The following is a 21,295-nucleotide window of genomic DNA, read 5'->3' on the forward strand; positions in this document are numbered from 1 at the left end:
CGTAGAAACGGGCACATTCCTTATGATAAAGCAAGACTAAAACATGGGGCCATCTAGCACAGGCTGATCTAAACTCCTTCAAATGATTGTTCTTTAAATAGTTCTACATTCCCCTAGTGGGAATGAGGATAAATTGATTTTCTAAATTATATATATGTGGGCCAGGCACGGTGGCTCACACCTGTAATCCCAGCACTTTGGGAGACCGAGGCGGGTGGATCACCTGAGGTCAGGAGTTCGAGACCAGCCTGACCAATATGGTGAAACCCCGTCTCTACTAAAAATACAAAAGAAGTAGTCAGGCGTGGTGGGGTGCGCCTGTAGTCCCAGCTACTCGGGAGGCTGAAACAGGAGAACTGGTTGAACCCAGGAGGGGGAGGTTGCCGTGAGCCACGATTGAGATCGGTCACACCACTGCACTCCAACCTGGGCGACAGAGGAAGACTCCATCTCCAAAAATAAAAATAAAAAATAAAAGTAAATTATATATATATATGTAGACATACATAACCTAAATCTTTTTTAACCACACTTTATGCTGAAGTAATAAAGTGAATTCTAACAACATGTACTTATATCCTTAGATGTATCAGTATGTATCTCTTTTTTTAAAAAAGTAGGACATTTTCCTACCTAAATAATAATACATTATTATACCTAAAATTAATTAACTTCTTTTTATCATTCTGTACCCAGTTCATATTCAGATTTCCCAAATTCTTCCAAAATGTCCTCTAGAGGTGGTTGATTTCAGGACTTCACATTGCATCTGGTTGTTATGTCCCTTAAGGCTCTTTTAATCTAGTAGAGACCCATTTTGCATTTCACTGGCATATTCAAGAGATTGGCCTAGATTTGCCTGATTGCTTCTCATAGTATGATTTAGTTTGCTCCTGTATCTCATGGATTTACTATAAATTAGAAGTTACATTTAAAGTCTTTATTAGATTCAAGTTAAACATTGTGACTAGAATGTATTATAAGTGATGTTGTACCCATGGTGGATGAAGTTAAGATTTACCACAGTATCAGGGTAGTGGCACTCTCCATTATAAAGTTGTATTTTACTTGTCTCTCGTCGTGTTAGTTTGTCACTGAGCAATCTCTAGTTCTTCATCAGCTCTTCATCTGATAGTTTTACTTCCAACTGATAATTCTTGCCAGATTTAATAATTCCATTGGGATTCGTAAAATAATTATTTTCCTCTTTTATCAGTTGGTGTATCAGTTAGTCTACATTGGCATTCTTCTGCATAGAAGATTTTATCTCTTCAACTATTTGATTAATCATCTGAACCAGGACACATTGAGAAAGAGGAGGCTCTATTAATAATTATAGTGAAGTAGCAGGCATAAACTGAGATTCTCCAGGACAGGCAGGGACGTTTGGTCACCTTAGCTAAGTGAAACTGAGGGAAGGAGGTTTGTTTCTTTTGTTTTCTGTAGAATACTCTCTTTACCTCAAAGGGAGTAGAATCAATTTATTCCTGCCAGTTATGTAAGGGGTTGTCTGTCTAAACCAGAGTTAACTGGACCCACGTTTCAGGTCTCCTCCAGGGATGTTTTGGCACCACCTATACATCAGTGCCCAAGCAGCGTGTCTGACTTGCCTTAATCCCACTGTACCAGGAGGCCTGAGTGTTAGTTACTTTATTCTTCACCGTCTTAGTAGTGGGCACTTTACATTTTCCTTAGCCAGGTAAACCTCTCAACAGAAATAGGACCTGTGTGTCATAGAGTCACTCGTTTGCTGCTGTGTTCCACATGTTTCTCCAGTGTAGCCACAACAGGTGCTCCAGGAACTGCAAAGATGACAGCACTGGCAGAGATGTAGGTCCCATATATTAAACATTGCTGATTTCCCAGTACTAAAAATCATGTTCACGAATAACTCAGAATAATTTTTCTCTGTGTTTGAGATAATTGTTATCCCTTTTCCTTTCTGACTTTTTTGTGTATATTACCCTAGTACATCTTCAGTATATTATCTTGCCTCCTTTTCTTCATATAGGGTTCTATGTTGTTCCCATCTTTATAATTGAAACATACTTCATCGTTATTCTGGACCTAATTTCTTATTCAGAATATCACCACCTTACAGAAATATTTCTGAACTTAGGACCAACTTCTTTTGGTGCTGCCTGTCTCTAGTGGCAGGTCTTCAGAGTAGATTTAGGGAATACATAACATCTAAGTTTCTGGTATTAGAAGACTCCCCCTGCCACACACACCTGCTTAAAGGTTGTCGTGTAATAGCAGTTCTGTCCACAACTCTGGTGGTTGTGAGATTCAGTGCAAGCGACTTACAAAAAATACTGGGAGCAGAGGCCAAGCATGCCTGTCTTCTTTTCTCTCTAATGAACTCCTATTCATCACCCTTTCTGAAAGCCTTGCCCAACACCAGTGACAGTAAGTCACTATGTCATCTGTCTTAACACTGTGTACATATCTCTTTTATTTCCATCATCACATTTACTAAAGTGCCTCTCTCCTCTACCCTCAGTTCCTGACAGCAGTGCTCATGTTTGACTTTCACAAGTGATTATTTCATGAAATAATAGATGGGTAATTTCTACTATTTTAATGACCGTGGTATAGGCACCATCTCTCTTTGGCTGTTAAAGATTATGAAGGTTCAGAACCGAAGGCATTCAAGTCTTGTTTCCTGCTGTTGTTGAAGGTTTAGGATCTGAAAAGCCTTATCAAAGACAATAATAGCTGCTATTTACTGAATATTTACTATATGTTAGATTCTGTGCTTAGTCATTTACATGTGTTATTTCATTTAATCCTCAAAGTCACCTGCAATGGCAGATAGTTATTAGCATCCCCATCTAACAGAAGAGGAAACTAGGATTCAGACGGAATAATTTATTCAAGGCCACATACTCAGTAAGTGAATGCAGTAGGAGTTGAATTCAAATTTGCTTATTCCAGAGCCCAAGCTTTTAACCACTGAACTACAACCTCACATAGGATGGATGGATGGTTAGATGGATGGATGGATGGATGGATGGATGATTGATAGATAGATAGATAGGTGATTGACAGTTTTTAGATAAGATAGATGGACAGGTAGACAGATGAATCAGTAGATAAATACCTATGATTAGGTGTTTTATAAGTCACTTACCATGAAGAACAAATTATTAATCTTTATCAGTATTGTCTACAGAGAGTTTCATATTTATAAAGTCAAGAAGGAAAATTATATAAAATTGACTGGAAAACAAACCCAACAGGTTTTTGGTTATCATTATGAAAAGTTAGCCATGTTTAGATAAGCAGCAGTTATCTGTACTAACATGGAAGATGTTCTAAGTCACAGATATTTCAGGAATGTTATTTCTTTGTTTTAACCTACAGTCTTTATCTCTCAACCCCTCTTCCCCAAAATCCAGCCAATCACTTTTACTGGAACCAGTGAGAAGGACACAATAAAATGATTTGAGCTTCCCTTCTACTTTGATTAGCCAACTTGCCTATCATAGTAAGTAATCAGATGACTCCAAGGACAGGCGGCAATGATAGAACCAAGGAGATGGGAAATTCCAGATAATGGATAAGCAGTTGTGGATAAATTTGCAATTGGCCTTAATTTGGTGAATTCTTCCAATTCTATTTAATGGAAGAATAAAAAGCATTCAAAGATCCTAGGGAGTTTTGTAGATTACTTTATTAACTTTTTCGTTATTGATAAAAAGCCTGAAGGCTCTGAAAATGATTAAAGAGCACAAAAAACAGATGGTTGTAAGTTCACTTTTTTCCCCCTAGATTTCACCACCTACTTTAATACACTGAGACATCAGGTCAAATGAGTTCACTGCCTACACTACCAAAATCTCCCTGACATTAGCCAGAGGACGCAAGTCTCAATCACATTGGCATTTAGTGAGAAAAGGCCTCATATGCAGGCTTTGGCTAGTCTACTGTAGCTGTGTTTGCCTTAAGAGACCAAATAATTTCTAATCTTACTTCACCGAATTCCCCTCCAGGGAGTTGGGTAGATCAGACACCTTCTTGAAATTTCCACATGATCCGGAGCCCATAAAGAACATGAGTAGATTGGCTTTTTGGCATAAGTCAATATTGGAGTTTCACCTTCTAAACGCATGCTTACATTTTTTGAGTCTGATTATGAACTTGCACCAGTATATTATGTGCCATGTTGAATTTAACAAAAGGCATTTCAAGGATAGGGTAACACACATCCACCTGACTTAGGGCCAGTCCTTCTTGAAGAGGAAGTACCTTGCTAAAAAGTTGCTGACTGATGAGTCAAACAGTTGTAGTCCAGGGTATATTGGTTTGGCTGTTGCATCCATCCACACTTTCCTCTGACGTTTTTTTGAAAAAGTTTAAGCCTACTCCAGGCTTTTGAAGGCAGATAAGACCATTGTATGGTGTGAATATTAGGTCAAGGTCCAGCTGGAATTCCCTCTGCTACTCACTACCTTGGGGGCATTGACTAAGCCTCACTTTCCTCAGACATGGATTACATGTGATATGTAATCCTTAAATTCTCCTCCTAAATTCTGAAGTCCTTTGATTCTGTTGCAGTAGATTCCCTTTATCTGAGAAGTCATTATCCCATGCAGTCAAACGAAAACCTGGCACCTTAAAATTTACCTGGAAATGTAATGAACAGAGAAACTATTCTCTACATGATTAAATTACTAAAAATGCTATGTTTAGCCAGGTCAGAAGAGGGCATTGACCTTGCATATGTTTGCTCTTTTTTAGAGTGACAATAATAACAAAAGTGTCGTTCTTTTCACTTGAGTGACATATTTAATTCTCTTCATGTTTTGTTATCTAGTGGGCCATATTTTCCAATCTTTAGTAAAACAACAAACAAAAAGCCCTGCATTTGTCTTCCTCAGTGAATGCTGATGATTCTAAGATGTGGTCTTTATTATTCCCTTCTCAGAATGCTCTTAGAGGTAAAAAGATAAGGCTTAGATGTGCTTAACTCTCCTCTAACCTTTATTACAGAGAAGGAACAGGAAAAAGGGCTGGGATTAGCCCCAGTTTATCATTTGTTCACTCTGCCTAAAAGGCAGAGTGGATGTGGGCAAGTCAGTTTGCTGTTTGCTCACATTTTAGTGGGACGTTTGTTTGGACTTTGAGTAGTTTGGCCTCTTCTTTGTAGGCCTTTCTACAGTCTTTAATCAGGATGATGATGTGCCTAGTAGAACAGGGATTAGCGTGCCTATTTTTATAAATAAAGTTTGGTTGGAACATAGCCATGCTCATTTGTTTATGAATTGTGTATAGCTGCCTTGGACCCAACGGGAGAGTCAGATAGTTGTAACAGAAATCATATGGTCCAAAAGTCCTAAAATATTTATATTTACTATCTGATTTTCGTTCTCACACACACACAAATTCAAACCCCTCTTAGAGGTGAAGAATGACTATTAAAATGCAGTAGCATTCTGCTTATGCCCTTTAGATAAAACCTAGTTTAAGACTCTGGGCCAGGCGCGGTGGCTCAAGCCTGTAATCCCAGCACTTTGGGAGGCCGAGACGGGTGGATCACGAGGTCAGGAGATCGAGACCATCCTGGCTAACACGGTGAAACCCCGTCTCTACTAAAAAATACAAAAAACTAGCCGGGCGAGGTGGCGGGCGCCTGTAGTCCCAGCTACTCGGGAGGCTGAGGCAGGAGAATGGCATGAACCCGGGAGGCGGAGCTTGCAGTGAGCCGAGATCTGGCCACTGCACTCCAGCCTGGGCGACAGAGCAAGACTCCGTCTCAAAAAAAAAAAAAAGACTCTGATGCTCTGAATTACCCCAGAGATATCTTTTAGAGTACTGAGTGAAGCGATGGCCTACATTCCTTCAGCAGTCCTCTAGAAATACTGCTTTGCACAATGAGACATTTGGTAGGAAGTGAGCAACAGAAAGTTCTAGATAATATTTCCTGGAAGTACCACTAAATGCCACACAAAGCATGTCTAGCACTAAAAATGGCATGAATGACCAGAAATGTTCATTGAGTTGATTTGGCTTCTGAGTGCAAGGATTGTGTGTCATATGTGTTTGACTCGTAGTATCTGGTATGGTATGGTGGTATGTTGCAGCTGATGAGAGGGTTTCATAGGATTTAGCAATCAATTGAAGCAGAGAGAGGAGTGACAGTCTTTTGTAAGAGGGCTAATAGAACATGCACATGACGAGAAGACAACCCCATCCCACTTCCAATCACAGGGAACCAAAGAATCTTGCTGTCTTCATATAACCCATAAGGTCATTCAGCACCTTTTTTGACTCCCCACTTCCCAAGAAGCCTTGCTGACTCTGGTATTCTTGAGTTCATTACCAGGTTAAAGTCTTTTCGGTTTAAAATAATGAATTGAATTTTGATTTATAATTAGTTTACACTAACTCATATTAGCATGACCAGCTCTCCAGACCTGATCATCCTTGTCAAAATGAAAGTTCTAATCTCACAAAACCAGTATCCAAGTTAAGGTGACATAACTGACATGACCACGGGAGACCCACTTACATCAGTATGACCTATTGCTCATTGCTCTTGGCTGCAATCACTGGAACTTCTCTTTTGACCCACATTACATCTGCATTGTAGTATGGTTATTTATAACACGTTTATCTTCATTGCCAGACTATAATCTCCTTGAGGACATGATTTGTGTCTTTTTTCCTTTGTAGTTCACGCTCAGCCTAAGCATAGGGCCTAGCTTATTGTAGACCTTCCATAAAAGTTGTTGAATGAATGATAGAGGAAAAAGGAAATTCTGTACCTTTCGTAATTTCTTCTCATCTCTCCTTTTCTGCCTGTTCAAATCCCATTCTGTCTGCACAGAGTAACCCATCCCCCACCTCTACTGCGCACTATTCTCCCGTGACTACAGTTCATAATCATCTCTCCCTTCCTGTTGCATTCATCATTAGCAGCTCACAATTTGGCACTTAATTGTTTCTTAATTGATTCATCGGTGCTCTCTTTGCTTCACAGGTAGACTGAAATCCCTAAAGGCAAAGAAGGTATTTTAACATATTTTGTACCAGTTCTCTGTGCCAGTCTCCCTCCATCTAACACACTGCATTAAGAGTTTAGTGCATAACAGATTCCCAATAAATATGTGTAATTTAACTGAATTAAGCATCGCCACCCAATTTCAAGGCAGGCAGACCAGAATTAAAAAGTAATCTTCAGCTATTTCTTGATATGTTTTAGAATTGTATCAAAATTAATCAATAGCTTTGACAGTTGTCATATATAAAAGGTGAATAAAATAACAAAGCCAAATAGGCAAATTGAAAAAGACTTCCTTCTTTCTTTTCTCTCTTTCTCTCTCATTGCTATTGTTTAGTTTTCGTTTTCAATTACAAAGTTGATTTATTTTTTTGAGCACTACCCCTGAGAATCTATTGCTGTGAGCCCAGCCCTGGCCCTGGCATCTGGCAGACACTTAGATGTCTGGCCCTTTCCCTATTTGGCACTAGTGTTCTCTTTACATCAGACTTTCAGATTCATAAGATAATGAAACTATTTACCAAATGCAGTGATAGAATCTTTTTAGGAGATATTTAATTTAGTTTTAAAAATCTTATTTTTCTAGATTGGGTTCTTTGGTAGAGGGAAATTGAAATGCATAATCTCGAAGACTTCTCTTTTATCCTCCAGAATGGTCTCCCTTGAACAGCTTTCAAAAATGGTAGGATTATAACCCACCTGATACCACTGAGTGATCTTTGTTTTGAACCTGCAACTTTGTATTAAAAGCAAACTGCTTGGCCGTGTGCGGCGCGGTGGCTCATGCCTGTAATCCCAGCACTTTGGCAGGCTGAGGTGGGCGGATGACAAGGTCAGGAGTTCGAGACCAGCCTGACCAACAAGGTGAAACCCCGTCTCTACTAAAAATACAAAAATTAGCCAGGCATGGTGGTGCGTACATGTAATCCCAGCTACTTGGGAGGCTGAGGCAGGAGAAATCACTTGAACCCAGGAGGCAGAGGTTGCAGTGAGCCGAGATCGCGCCACTGCACTGCAGCCTGGGCGACAGAGGGAGACTCCGTCTCAAAAAAAAAAAGTAAACTTCTTATGAACAGAATGCCTATTAATAAATGCTGCACATCTTTGAACTCTAACATGTATGCCAGGTATCAAAAAGGAAAAAGGAAAGTTGATTCGTTCTCTGCAAAATGAGCTTTTTAGGAGATGGAAGTGTTTGTGGAGTGAGCAATCTTCTGCTGCTAACCATCCTAACGAGACTACCAGCCAGGCTCCTGTCTGCCACAGGATTTGCCATATGAGGAAGGGACTAGCGTATGTCATGCAACCAAAATCTCTCCTTGACTGTCCCCTCAGGATAGCAGTTTTGCAAAACTGTTACTTCATTTGTTTTTGCAGGTCACTTTACAATTTTTTTTTCACTTTTTTCCTTTGGACCTTTGTGGTCATATAGCAACTGCACAATAACTGTGTGTTTCTGATTTCTCTTTAGCTTCCAGTGCTTTTGACAGTGTCAGACACCATCTCATGGTATGATCTAGCTTTCAACTCCCCAAAGACTGTTCCTCTCACAATGAGGTCTTCTTAATTTTTTTAAATGAAGTCGACCTCATTTTTCTAACCTTCTTTTCAATAATTAAAAATGTGAAGACCTACCCAGAATCATTTTCTGTGCCATGACTTAATCTTAGTATTTGATGTGAACTGCAAATTTGTTATAAATGCAGCTTCTCCATGGGAGGCCCTTACATAGGGGTTAAAGAGCTCCCCAACCTCCAACACACACCCCATGTCATGCTACATTGAATACCCCAAGATGCTGTTTCATTTATCTTATTGTGTCTAGTCTGATTTGTATGAAATTTCAGAGATTTCTGTTCATACTTAACTACCCACAGGTACTTTTTGCCTTTTGGTGTAATTACTGAGGGTTGTGTGCCTCTAACTTTAATATATGTATTTAGAGTCAGGGTCTTACTGTGTTGCCCAGGCTGGAGTGCAGTGGTTACACCCTGAAACTCCTGGGTTTAAGCAATCTTTCTGCCTCACAGCCTTCCAAGTACCTGGGACTGTAGGCAAATGCCACCACACCTGGCTTATAAAATTTATTAATTCTAGCTGTAATGTGATATGTTTTACCTGCCAGCCCATATCTCTAAATTTTAAATTTTTTTTCCTTCATTTAAGAGAAAACAAAAGCACTTGAATTTTTAATTTCTGTGCTGTTCTTCGTCTAGATTTTCAGTTACTCTTCCAGTCATAGGTGGGGGGGGGGGGGGGTGGTTCTTTTTAATTTTAAAAAGGATACTTTTTAAAATCAGTTTTCATTCATGTCAAATGGGAGCATAAATTAATTTGAAGTTCAACTCAAAACTGTTATAAAATGTTGTTAAAATTAAGGAACAATTGGAATATTTTTTTAAAACATATACAAGAGAGAAAGTGTCATATATAATATTGATTTGGGCATATTATTTTAGAGAAGTTGAAGCTTCTGTCATATATTTTAATCATTTAAAGTAGTAGATTATGTCCTGTCTGTGAATTTATTTTTCTTCAGTCAGAGATTATCCTGAAGTTCAGCATGTAAAGAATTTATCTGTTACAAGGTGTAAACTAATGGGCATGATTTCTGTTAAGTCTTTCATGCAGTGCAGCCATACTACACAAAAGAATGTTTTGAGGATTATCATCAAAGACTAGAGATTGTTCGAACAGTTTCCCAGAAAGTGACTGTATCCATAATATATAAAGGTTCATTTCATCTCTGTAAATCTCACCATTCTTATTTTTATGTAACCCTTATTTCTCCACAAGTTGATAAACTTCATGCAGGTAAGGATCATATCCAATAAATCTTTCTATCTGTAGCATCTACCATAATGTCGTTGCCAAAATATGTTGTTTAATTCCAGATGACTCTGCATTTTGCTTATGGTCAGAAAGGAATCATTGAAACATTAATACACAAGTGTCTTTGTTCCCTCACTTTTCATTGAAAACCATCAAAAACCTGTTTTTTCCATCAAGAAGATTGTGTCAGAAATGTCTGGTTGATAAAGTCCCATCTCCTCAGTTTGCACTGTATTAGACAGAATGCTAAGGCCTGAAAGCTTGAAACAGATATAAAATGGACATACACATTGTGTCATTCTCTAGCCAGGACCTAAAGAATAGCAGGAAGCAAATCTACTAAATGAAGTTAAATAATGCTTTTTCTTTCTCTGTGGTCTTTGTCAAGAGACATTTTTATTCAGAACTTGGTTATGACATCATGCAGGCCAGTAATAGCCAAGAGAAGTAATTTCGTAAGGATGGATAGCTAACAACCTCTTCTCTCCTGTGTTTTTGCCTTTCTAACCGCTACAGCACTTTCCATAAAATAGTTTTAATTTGGGTCCATGCTGAGCACCTGCAGTGCTCCAGGCCCTTGGCTAAGTGTTGTTGATACAGCCGTGGACGAAGGCACTTGTGGGTCCTCACCACCGAGTGTGAAGGGCAAACGTGTGGAAGAATATTGAGTTCGGGGTTTATTTTTTTAAATAAAATTATAAATTAATTATTTATAATGTCTCAGCACAGTGAAAAGTCATTAAATCCCCATGGAGGGATTGGAGTAAGGTGGGTTTAAGAAGCTAAATCTCCCATTTTCTAACATGAATAGCTTGTCTCCTAGATACTTAACAAACCTTATGTAAAACATGGGAGCTTCCTCTCCCTGACATCAGGAGAGAGTTACTGCCAGATACTTGTTACACATACATTGCCTTGGAAATGTACCTGTGCCTGGCACCATGGCAACACCCTTGAGAATGACCTCGACAGCCACTCAGAATCATTCCTACAAAACAAATTATGGCTGTAATTAACTCTCTGAATTTACTCTACAGTATAAATTTGTTCAGACCTTGGTTGTTTTTTGTTGTTTTTTTTTTTAAGGTTGAATGAATGGAATAATTTAACAAGAACTCATCCCTCATATTCCACCAGATTTTTTTTTCAGAATAGAAAATGCTTCAATGGAAAGTACAATTCAGTTAAGAGATTATTTTATTACCTTTTCTCAGTATGTGACGAGGACCATCAAATGAGGATGTTCTACTCTTATCATGCTGGAACTCTAGTTCTAGGGGAACAAAGTGCCTTTTTTCTCTAGCACATGTGAGATACAGAGAGTGCTGAGTCCTGTGAGCCCAGAGTGAGGGGAGTTGCTTGGGATTGGGGTTATGCGGGCAGCAGCTCTTTGGTCCCTTCTTGGCAATGAAAAATGCGGGGTTTTTTTGTTTTTTTGTTTTTTTGAGACAGAGCCTCACTCTGTTGCCCAGGCTGGAGTGCAGTGGTACAATGGTGGCTCACTGCAACCTCTGCCTCCCGGCTTCAAGTGATTCTCATGCCTAAGCCTTCCATGTCGCTGGGATTTCAGGCATGCATCACCACACCTGGCTAATTTTTATATTTTTAATAGAGATGGGGTTTCGCCATGTTGGCCTCGCTGGTATCAAACTCCTGGCCTCAAGTGATCTGGGCCTCCCAAAGTGCTAGGATTACAGGTATGAGCCACTGCGCCCAGCCAAAAATGCGGTTCATGGTCTATACATTTTACCTGCTTCATAAATTGTCTGTAACATATCTTCAATCCTGGGTAGCTTCTCAACTCCCCAGATTTTACTCTAGGAGAAAATAGTTTGTATGTCTTTTGTTTAGTTGGAGGTTTTGTTGTTTTTCTTTGCCTTGTTTTGGGTTTTGGTTTGGTTTTTGGTTCTAGATGATGTGTGTTGCAACTAGCAGAGCTAGATACAGTTCCTCTTAGTCTTTTCTTTTGTTAAAATAGATTAATTTAACTCTTCTACCCCAAGCAAAGTGAGCCTTTCTCTCTGTCATTCAACTGAGGCAAAGCAAAAAGAATGGCAAGCAAAAACTGTAGCTTCCTTTTAAGTTAACCAGAAATTTATGAAGCATCTTTAATGGCTGTTTCTTTGCTGCGATCTGTGTTGATACCTGGGCAATGAACAGACAGAACAGAGCCTGGCAGGCAGCAGGTGCTCAGTGTTAGTTGTTGTTATGCTGTTGTTGTCATTCTCTGTGATCTATACTGCCATTGAAAAGATGAAGAGGAAAAAGTATTCTTGCAAGTATGAATGTCTTGGATATTCAGTTCAGTACCTTGAACTTAGGAGTGATACCACTGACAATTTTTTTAGGGTAGCCTCTAACGCCTTTAAGTGGAAAGTTTTCTAGTGGCAGGTATGTGCCTGATTCCATCTTATCCAAGCAATGTGACAGGTAATTTCCCACTTCATGTACTGGTTCCTTAAATTACCTTGTGCTAACACTCATCTGTGCTTTAGTATGGAGTGGCAATGAGTAATCTGTTGGGTTTATCTTCAGAAAACAGAAAACCACACTTTCCCTTTACCTCAGGAACAGCACAGCACCTTCCATTACAAGAATTAACAGCCGTCTGTTCTGACCTCTGTGTATGGCGTTAAGCGAGTAGAGATGGTTTATCGGGCAATATATTTCTGAGCAGCCTTGCCAGTGGAAATTTCAAATTATTTGGTTCCTCTGAAATAAATTTTTGTATACAGTAGTTAAATGGTGAACTTGTAGATTTCAAAGTGTACATTCAGGTTTTTCAAATCAAGAAGCTGATAAATTAGAAAACTCCATCCATACAGAGTAGCTATCTGATTTTTTGTTTATGATATAATGAGCTGGTTTATCAGTAGAGTGAAATACAGATCACTTCCTGGAACATGTGCTTGTTAACTCTATCAGACGACTCCATGATCATGGCAAGATATTTACTAAAATTCTGGGTCTGGTTCATTTTTACATTTCCTTTCTGTCTTTCACACCAGTATTCTCCCAGCCTCCCTCTATTTGTCTTCCAACCAGTTTTATAATAGTTGGAGATATCAGACTGGTTCTGTTACTCCATAGAGAGCTGATTGCCCGCTAGAGAATCATCAGTGTATCAGGTAAAAGGGCCCTGGAATACTAATTAATTGATTTGCAGTAGGAATTTCTGGGCTGATACTTTTTTGTCTTAAAGAATTGATAACACACCTCCAAAGAGGCAGTAATTTTATTTCTTTGTTAAAGTCAGACTTAACTCTTTGTTAAAGTCAGATTTAATCCTCCTACTTTATGATTCCATGAATCTTGTAGATTTAACTTTTTTTTTACATTCTGTTTCAAATTTAAGGGTATCATTCATACAGAAATACCACTAGTAAGAATGCTATTTAAATAATGCTAAAACTAAATCTCAGCATAGGAAATCATCAGTCCATCCAACATATATTCATTAAGTACTATTTACCTGGAATTATTTTTAGGTACTAAGGCAGAAATAAAGATGGGTAAGTCAGAGTCCCTACCCTGAGTAGGTCATGTCCACTGAGTATTTGTTATTGCTCGGTTGTGACATGCTATGCACAAGGCATTCATTGTTGTGTATCTCAGAACTCACTTCTTGTTTGTGGGTATAAAGAGTTGAAGATCTAACCCCTTCCCTTTCTATTAAGGGTCCCACCTTTTCTTTAATCTGGTTCATAAGTTAGTTACTTTGTGCATATACTCTGTAGTTGTCTGTTTTGAAACCATGTCTGTGCCCTATCCTTTCCAGGACAAAGGAGAACACAGTTACTCTTTGAAATCATGAAGATACCACTCAATTCTATCAAATTGTGTCATTCTCAACATTTCAGATTATTTTTTACACTTTGAGAAAACGAAACATGAATAGAATAAGATTCTTGACGTGGCAGAATTACACTGATGAAGAGCATATGTGTGACTGCCAGGGGTGAATGGAATAAAAGATTCTTGACATGGCAAAATTACACTGATGAAGAACATATGTATGACTGCCAGGGGTAACACAGGTAGTGATAGAACAATTCTGTGTCCTGATCGTGGTGGTATTACACAAATCTCTACATATAAAATCTCATAGAAATAGATACCCCCCATAATACGGTCAGCCCTCTGTATCTGTGGGTTCCGCGTTTGTGAACTCAACAACCTATGGATCAAAAATATTCAGAAAAATATTGTATCTTTACTGAACACGTACAGACTTTTCCCCGTCATTGTTCTCTACACACTACAATATAACAACTATTCACATAGCATTTACATTTTAAGTAACCTAGAGGTGATTTAAAGTACAGGAGAGGACTATGCATATGCATACATTAGATGCAGATACTGTTCCATTTGATATGGAGGACTTGAGCCTCCAGGGATTTTGGTATGTGCAGGAGGTCCTGGGTCCAGTCGCTCACAGATACTGAGGGATGACTGTATACACATATACAATATATAGCATGTGAGTATGTAACAACCGATGAAATTCGTAAGGGCTGTAGTTTTGTTAATAGTATTGTATCAGTGTCATTTTCCTGGTTTTGATAATGTACTATGGTTATGTAAGATGTTATTGTTTGGGGAAGCTGGGTAAAGGGTACAGGGAAATGCTCTGTAATATTTTTGTAACTTCTTGTGAGTCTAAAGTTATTTCAAAAGAAAAAAAATTTTTAAGGGAAGGGAAAAGTATCAAGTATCATAAAACCAGATAAATGTGAAGTTAAGGTGTGGTGACTCCAAACATCGGGAATATCTGACCTTAAGACACATTATTACCGCAGTAATTAGAAATGTCATGGCTTCACATTAATCATGAATGACTTAGGCTCTGGACAGAATTTAGGACACTGTAGCATGCTGTCTTCTCTTAGGGGAATAATGAAATTCATTCCAGGAAGACTCTGACGTTCTGCAAAAAAAAAAAAAAAAAAAAAAAAAAAGGCATTCTGACCTTATGTGCAACTCTGTTATCTTAAAAACCGTTTTAAACTTCTGCTTTGGCAACCAAGCCTACTAAACAAGTAGAGAATAGGAAACTAATTTGAATTTCTTTTTCTCCCACCCCTTGCCTCTGGGGAATATGAGTTCTAATTGATAATAAGAGAATAAATGAGAACTATGGTGTGTATGTAATCCATAGATGGATAACCTTCCAGTAATGGAAGGTTGACTTTATCTTTCTTTTCCACAGACTTCTCTACCACTTTCTGATATTTTTCTTTCTCTTCTTTACTTCTCTGTTAGGGCTCATTTTTGTCCTTCCCTTTCCGTAGACAGCTTTGGTGTGATGGTGTCACTGACATTCTCATTGTGTCTTCCCTCCTCTAGCTATCTTAATGACTTGGACCGCGTAGCTGACCCTGCCTACCTGCCTACGCAACAAGATGTGCTTAGAGTTCGAGTCCCCACCACAGGGATCATCGAATACCCCTTTGACTTACAAAGTGTCATTTTCAGGTAGTAATTGAGTCCATAAAACCTATTTCCCAGCTTTTTATGCCTTGAGTACATTTGGTAAACTCTATAAATACTGGAATCATGTATAGGCTTTAAAACAAGATAGCCTTTTTACCAATTATTATCATTAGATACACAAATAAAATGACATATTCCTGAAGGAGGAAACAACAGAAAGATGTACTGGAGGCCGGGCGCAGTGGCTCACGCCTGTAATCCCAGCCCTTTGGGAGGACAAGGTGGGTGGATCACCTGAGGTCAGGAGTTTGAGACCAGCCAGGCCAACATGGTGAAACTCCTTCTCTACTAAAAATATAAAAATTAGCTGGGCGTGCTGGCGGGCGCCTGTAATCCCAGCTGCTTGGGAGGCTGAGGTGAGAGAATCACTTGAACCCAGGAGGCAATGAGATGAGATTGCACCACTGCACTCCAACCTGGGTTACAAAGTGAGACTCCATATCAAAAAAAAAAAAAAAAAAAAAAAAGGAGAAAGGTGTACTGTCCTGGAACATTTGGCATTTCAATTTAAATCACTAAGAAATCAATAAAAATCTTAGTTTTGCTTGTGGTTGAGTAAAATCGGTTAATAAACCATTGGTCTTAACTGTAATTTCTTGGGCAATCATTTTAACTGTAAGGACAATGGATATGTTTTTAGAATTATGTAAGCTATGAATGATCTTATGGTGTTGTCAAGCACAAATTATATAGTGTCAGAAGTTTTCATGCTGGTGTTTTCCCCGGGTCCTCTGGTACCAATGCAAAATTTTTCAGTAGCAAGAATAATATGTGATATTTTGTGTTCATAAAATATGTTGCTTAAAAAATTTTGAAATACATGATTTTGAAAATGGGTTAATTAACCTAGTCTACATTTACCTAGCAAAATAGAATGAAATTTATTACCTCATCTCTCACTGCTGCTGTTCTGTCTGGATAATACTTCAACGGAAGCATTCTGTTGTTTTGTGTTTAGGATGAGAAAAAAATAAACAATACTGATGTACTTTCATTCGCTCTCTTATGACGCAATCACTCAGTTCTACTTTTAGTTAGAATACAAACTACATGGTGCTTTGAGAAATGAGAATGTGTCTTGGAGTGTGGAGAGTTGATTTTCTAGGAGCGCCCACCCCGTTGAAGATGGATGTGTGCAATATTGTTTATGAAGTAGAAGTTATTATCTCCTGTGTCACTCTGCCAAGTGATTCTGATTAGCGGGCCCACCTTCATTCTTTGCCGTGACACTGTGTTTTCTTCTAATCGGCCTCTGTACCTGAGGTCAAATCTGGCTGCCATACGTTGCTCTAATAGATACTGCCACAAAGCAGGTGGCAATTTGAAACTGTTTCTAAGCCTCAGTTTTTTAATCTATAAAATGGTTGTATTGCAGTAGATGATCCCCAGGGTTCCTTGTAGCTCCAGGATTTTATATTACTTACGTTTTAAGTTTATAGTATATAGATTTAGAAATCTTTAATTTGAGACACCCAGATTTCCTTCCTCCATGTTACAAAATATTTTTAGAAAGCATTGCTTTTCATGGGGATTTTCATCTACTTATTGCTTCGCAATTAGTGGATTCTGAAACCAGATTACAATTACATGTTGTTTTTTCCATGGTTTGTACACTAGCTTTTGAAGTACGTTTTTTTGCCACTACAGTAAAAGTAATGGCTTAGAAGTATAATTTTCCACCACCATCAGAAGAATCTTTTAGGGCCCAGTGTGACTTTTAGGGCCCATGGAATGAGGATTTCATGTAAATTAGTAGCATATTATTCACGCCTTGGCATTGGGGAAGAGCCAGCATTTTAATACTTCTGAAGATCTAAGAATTTTGACTTCGATGTCCATAGTACGTGGATCTCCCTGGATCCATTGTTTTGCCCCTTAGATCTGTCTCCTGTGCCTTACTAGGCTTACAAGCAGTCACTTAGAAGATCCTTGAGTTCTTAGTTTAGGTTAATGCCAGGAGGCAGGAAAACACCAGGAGCGACTGCAGTTTTAAACAAATGTTTAAAGAGCCCTACTTTCAAATTTTTGTACCTAGACCGCTCATTCTCTGAGGCTATTTTTTTCCTGTGAACATTGTGTACAGTTCATTCAAGATACAGATTCAACAATTTGGACAAACTTTGACTCAGTGCCAAGCATTGCTAGATATTTTCAGACATACATTGTCACTCAAATTAATTGATGTCAGTGTTGGTTTCTGAGCAATAATTTAGCACAGAATTGATGTGTTAAAAACAAATGATTGAAATGGTTCACATGATGGCTTCCGTCTTGTACCTTGTAGTATCTTCATTCACTCACACTTCATTTCCAGTAAGTGACCTGACATGGCTAGACCTGTGCCAAATTCTTATCAATATTGGGAAGAAAAAATTGCCCAAAATGCCTGCTCTGCTAATGAAGGCTGAGTGGGGTCGTATCTGCATTTAGTGGAAGCATCATAGCACCCATATTGAAATGTATAGCATGTCACATATTTTAAGTGTACTTGTAGTCATATCTAGCATCCATAAAAAATACATGAGGATCTGTTTTCCGATTTTATAGGAAAAGAAACTGAGGTTCAGTATTTGCCAGTAGGGCTTAACACAAAACTCATTCAGTTTTGGACTCTTCAGTTCTTCATTAAATAAAATACCATTTTGCTTGGCACAGATAAGGATGTTTTTTTACAGTGTTACAGTTTTCGTACATACTGGTAACTTTCTTAAAACCATCATGATGTCTTACCCAGAATGTCTTGACTTTGAATATTAGGTAATAGGAAATTAGTAATTATTCAATAAATATTAATTGAATTGACTTGGATGATCATTGTGATTCAAGAGAATATTTTCCCCAAGTTTGTAAGTAGTGCTATATTTATGTTGACTTTTTAGTTTTACATGTTATTAATATGAGTATTGTTAACCTTGCAGAATGGTCGATGTAGGGGGCCAAAGGTCAGAGAGAAGAAAATGGATACACTGCTTTGAAAATGTCACCTCTATCATGTTTCTAGTAGCGCTTAGTGAATATGATCAAGTTCTCGTGGAGTCAGACAATGAGGTAAGTGTTCTTTAGACAGGCAATGGATTATCATTTTATTATCTGATACAAGTAAATGATAGGAAGTAGGGTATGGGGAATGGAGTGAACTGACTTCTTTGCTTTCTTGAAATTTGATTTTAGGACTTTTAAAATAACCAAAAATAATCCTGTTACGACATGGTACACTCAAAGTGGCAAGCTCTTCTGTCAGATATATGAGCAGGTCTGTGTGTTCAAATCTAATTAGAGCCTATTTGATACTTTTTAACACTATGCAGAGGTTCTAAAAATGAAAATAACATGGAAATCCTAGGCTAATCATCAGATCATTTTATAGTCTTCCTCCTACAGGATAGAACTGGGAGTGTTGGAATGAGTCATCCTGTTTTGTTTTGTTTTCATTTTGTTTAAATCATTGTTTGTGTGATGGGTGTGTCCCAAAGAGTACTCAAAATCTCTCTTGGCAAATGTGAATGACTTTGCAGCTGGGCTCTAAATCAGTTCATTATAAGCCATGGAATGTCTTGGTGAGGCGGCCTTTCTGCTCTTATAGAGTTCTCTAGGCTGCTGCATAATTTTGTCTCTATTAAGCAGAGAGCAGTTGAAGAAGTGTCCTTAATATGCCTGTCTGGAGAACGAATTCAGTATTGCTATCTCCTCCCATTTACAGGGAAACTTAATAGGTGTAAATGTGGATTTTGAGGATGGTAAAGACCTGACTATGAATCAGTTGATTATGGAAGATAATTAAGGGATGTAGAAATCCGTGCTTCTGAGCTGTAGTTGTGTGCGTGTGTGTGTGTGTGTCTGTGTGTGTTGGGGGAACAGAGAAGACACCATTGATACCCTGTTAGAGGCAGAGTTTGCAGTGTGATAGGTTAATAATAAATAAATATTAAATATCCTAATAATAGGGTAGAAAAAAAGAATGAAGTGAGAGATCCCCATTTGCTGACTAAAACAGGATCTAGCATATTATGCTTTTAATACAGTACGTTTTTTAGGTACACAAGAATTCCTGACTTGTTCTTTTAAATATTATTTCTGCCAGTATTAATATCTCCATTAAAATACATATCCAAGCTTCTATAGTATTTCTTTTATGTATAGGATTGATAAAGTTTCCATGAACCAATGTCTCATATAGAACCGAGAGTTACCTGTTGATGCATTTCAGAATCATTCCTGAGTTGCGAGTATATCGGCTTTGGAGTCAGCCAAATAACTTCTGTTTAAGAATAAGGCTTCCTTATCAATCAGTTGCCCCAATAACTATAAAGCAAAGTGCCTAAAAGCATGCTACAATATACGACAGTAAGTTACCACGATATTAGGCAGTTACTGTCAGAATTTTAGCTATGGTATCTCTATCTGTATATCTTTATGTCTGTGCTTGTTTGTTGTTACATAATTCCTGGATGTAGTATTTTAAACATACTGCATATTTTGGGAGCAGATCTATTCTAACACTTCTGATTTTTTTTAATGTTGTATCAAGACAAAAAAATATTCTGAGGGCTTTCCTACTATATGCTGGGTACCAGAGTATCTAAAAAGACACAAAAATGGGGAAAAAAATCAACTCTCCACTAAAAGACCTTATAAACTAGATGTGCTTTTGGTCAAAATAAGCCATATGGGGAAAGGTAAGCCTTTGCTATGTAGGTTGTCATATCTCTTCTTTAATTTGCCATCCAATAAAATAAAATTTGCATTTATCAATTACACAAGAGATATAAGAAGCAAATGTGAACTTATTTCTGATGTTTACATTATAGCTAGAGGAGGATAAGTGTTTATCAACACACATTTTACACAAGATAAATGTATTATATATTTGAAGAAATAATATGTCATGATTTAATACTTAGCAATTTACCACTTTAAAATTATCAAAATGGAAAAGAAAGTAGATTCCTTTGGCAGCTCATAAACTAATTCAGTTCAACCGAATTGAATCTGGTTCTTCAGTTATCTGAACATTACAGATCATTTATTCCGTTTTTCATCAGACATAGCTAATAGTGACTAGATTTTTATATAAAAGTATATTATGTTAATTAGAATAAAATGGCATAGTTTTTATTATCATGTGTCATAATTAAAGTTCCCACAGTAACTTGACATTCAATGTACAGGTACTAAGAACGTCTAAAAATATTGTCCCAGTTCCTTTGATTCCTATGGTGATGCCTTATGGTCCTTTTAAATAGTTACAAATTAAAATAATAAAACTATCATTTTTTCATTTGGACTCCCTTATTACTTGTGAATCTTTTGAAAGTCTAGGTAATTCTATAAGATAAAAGTCAACTTATATGTTGTTCTTTTCTGAGCCCTCTAGTCAAGCCTGACGATAGTATGGGATCATGAGAAAAGTACTATTCATTAATCGCTTCATCCATGTTAGCCACAGCTGTCACCGTCTATAATTAGGAAGTACTGTCAGAAATATGTTTTAATGTTGGCATGTAGTCGCATTATCCCTTTTTTTTCCCCCAGTTGTACTAATGTATGATAATATCATTGCCTCTCAGCTTCCTTAATCATTAAGAAAATTCAGAACTACAGAATTCTAGTTTCCCCAGATTTTTTGGTTTTGGTAAGACAAAACGAAATAAGCTCCAGAAACATTTTGTTCTTGGTTTAGAAGTCTAATGTTCATAACTTTAATCCAAAACAGACTTTGTTGTGCCTCCCTCCCTTGGTATATATTTGTAAGAAAAACCTAGGGATGGATTCTGACAGCTTTTCTTTCTATCCCAGGAAACTGGAAAATGCATTGCAGACCACAGACAAAAGCAGCTAAGGGAAGCATTTTAGATTATTGCTTTTGCTTTTTAATATTTCTAAAACCTTATATATTAATCTTCATAATTTTATGTAGGTCTTTTTTCTGCCTAGATTCTCAGCCTTTCTGTTGTTTGGGGA

The 21,295-nt window shown here is 37.8% G+C and overlaps 1 protein-coding gene across 1 annotated transcript in view; it reads left to right on the forward strand.

Moving 5' to 3' along the window:
• The window catches only part of GNAQ (G protein subunit alpha q), a 323,471-nt gene that overhangs the window by 225,911 nt on the left and 76,265 nt on the right, over nt 1-21,295 (forward strand). Inside the window, exons 4-5 of the mRNA XM_007969549.3 lie at nt 15,188-15,316; nt 18,253-18,382. Coding sequence (XP_007967740.1) covers nt 15,188-15,316; nt 18,253-18,382 — 259 coding nt within the window. The remainder of the gene's footprint in view (nt 1-15,187; nt 15,317-18,252; nt 18,383-21,295) is intronic.

Source organism: Chlorocebus sabaeus, chromosome 12 (genome assembly GCF_047675955.1).
Source record: "Chlorocebus sabaeus isolate Y175 chromosome 12, mChlSab1.0.hap1, whole genome shotgun sequence".
Classification (NCBI taxonomy): Eukaryota; Metazoa; Chordata; class Mammalia; order Primates; family Cercopithecidae; genus Chlorocebus; species Chlorocebus sabaeus.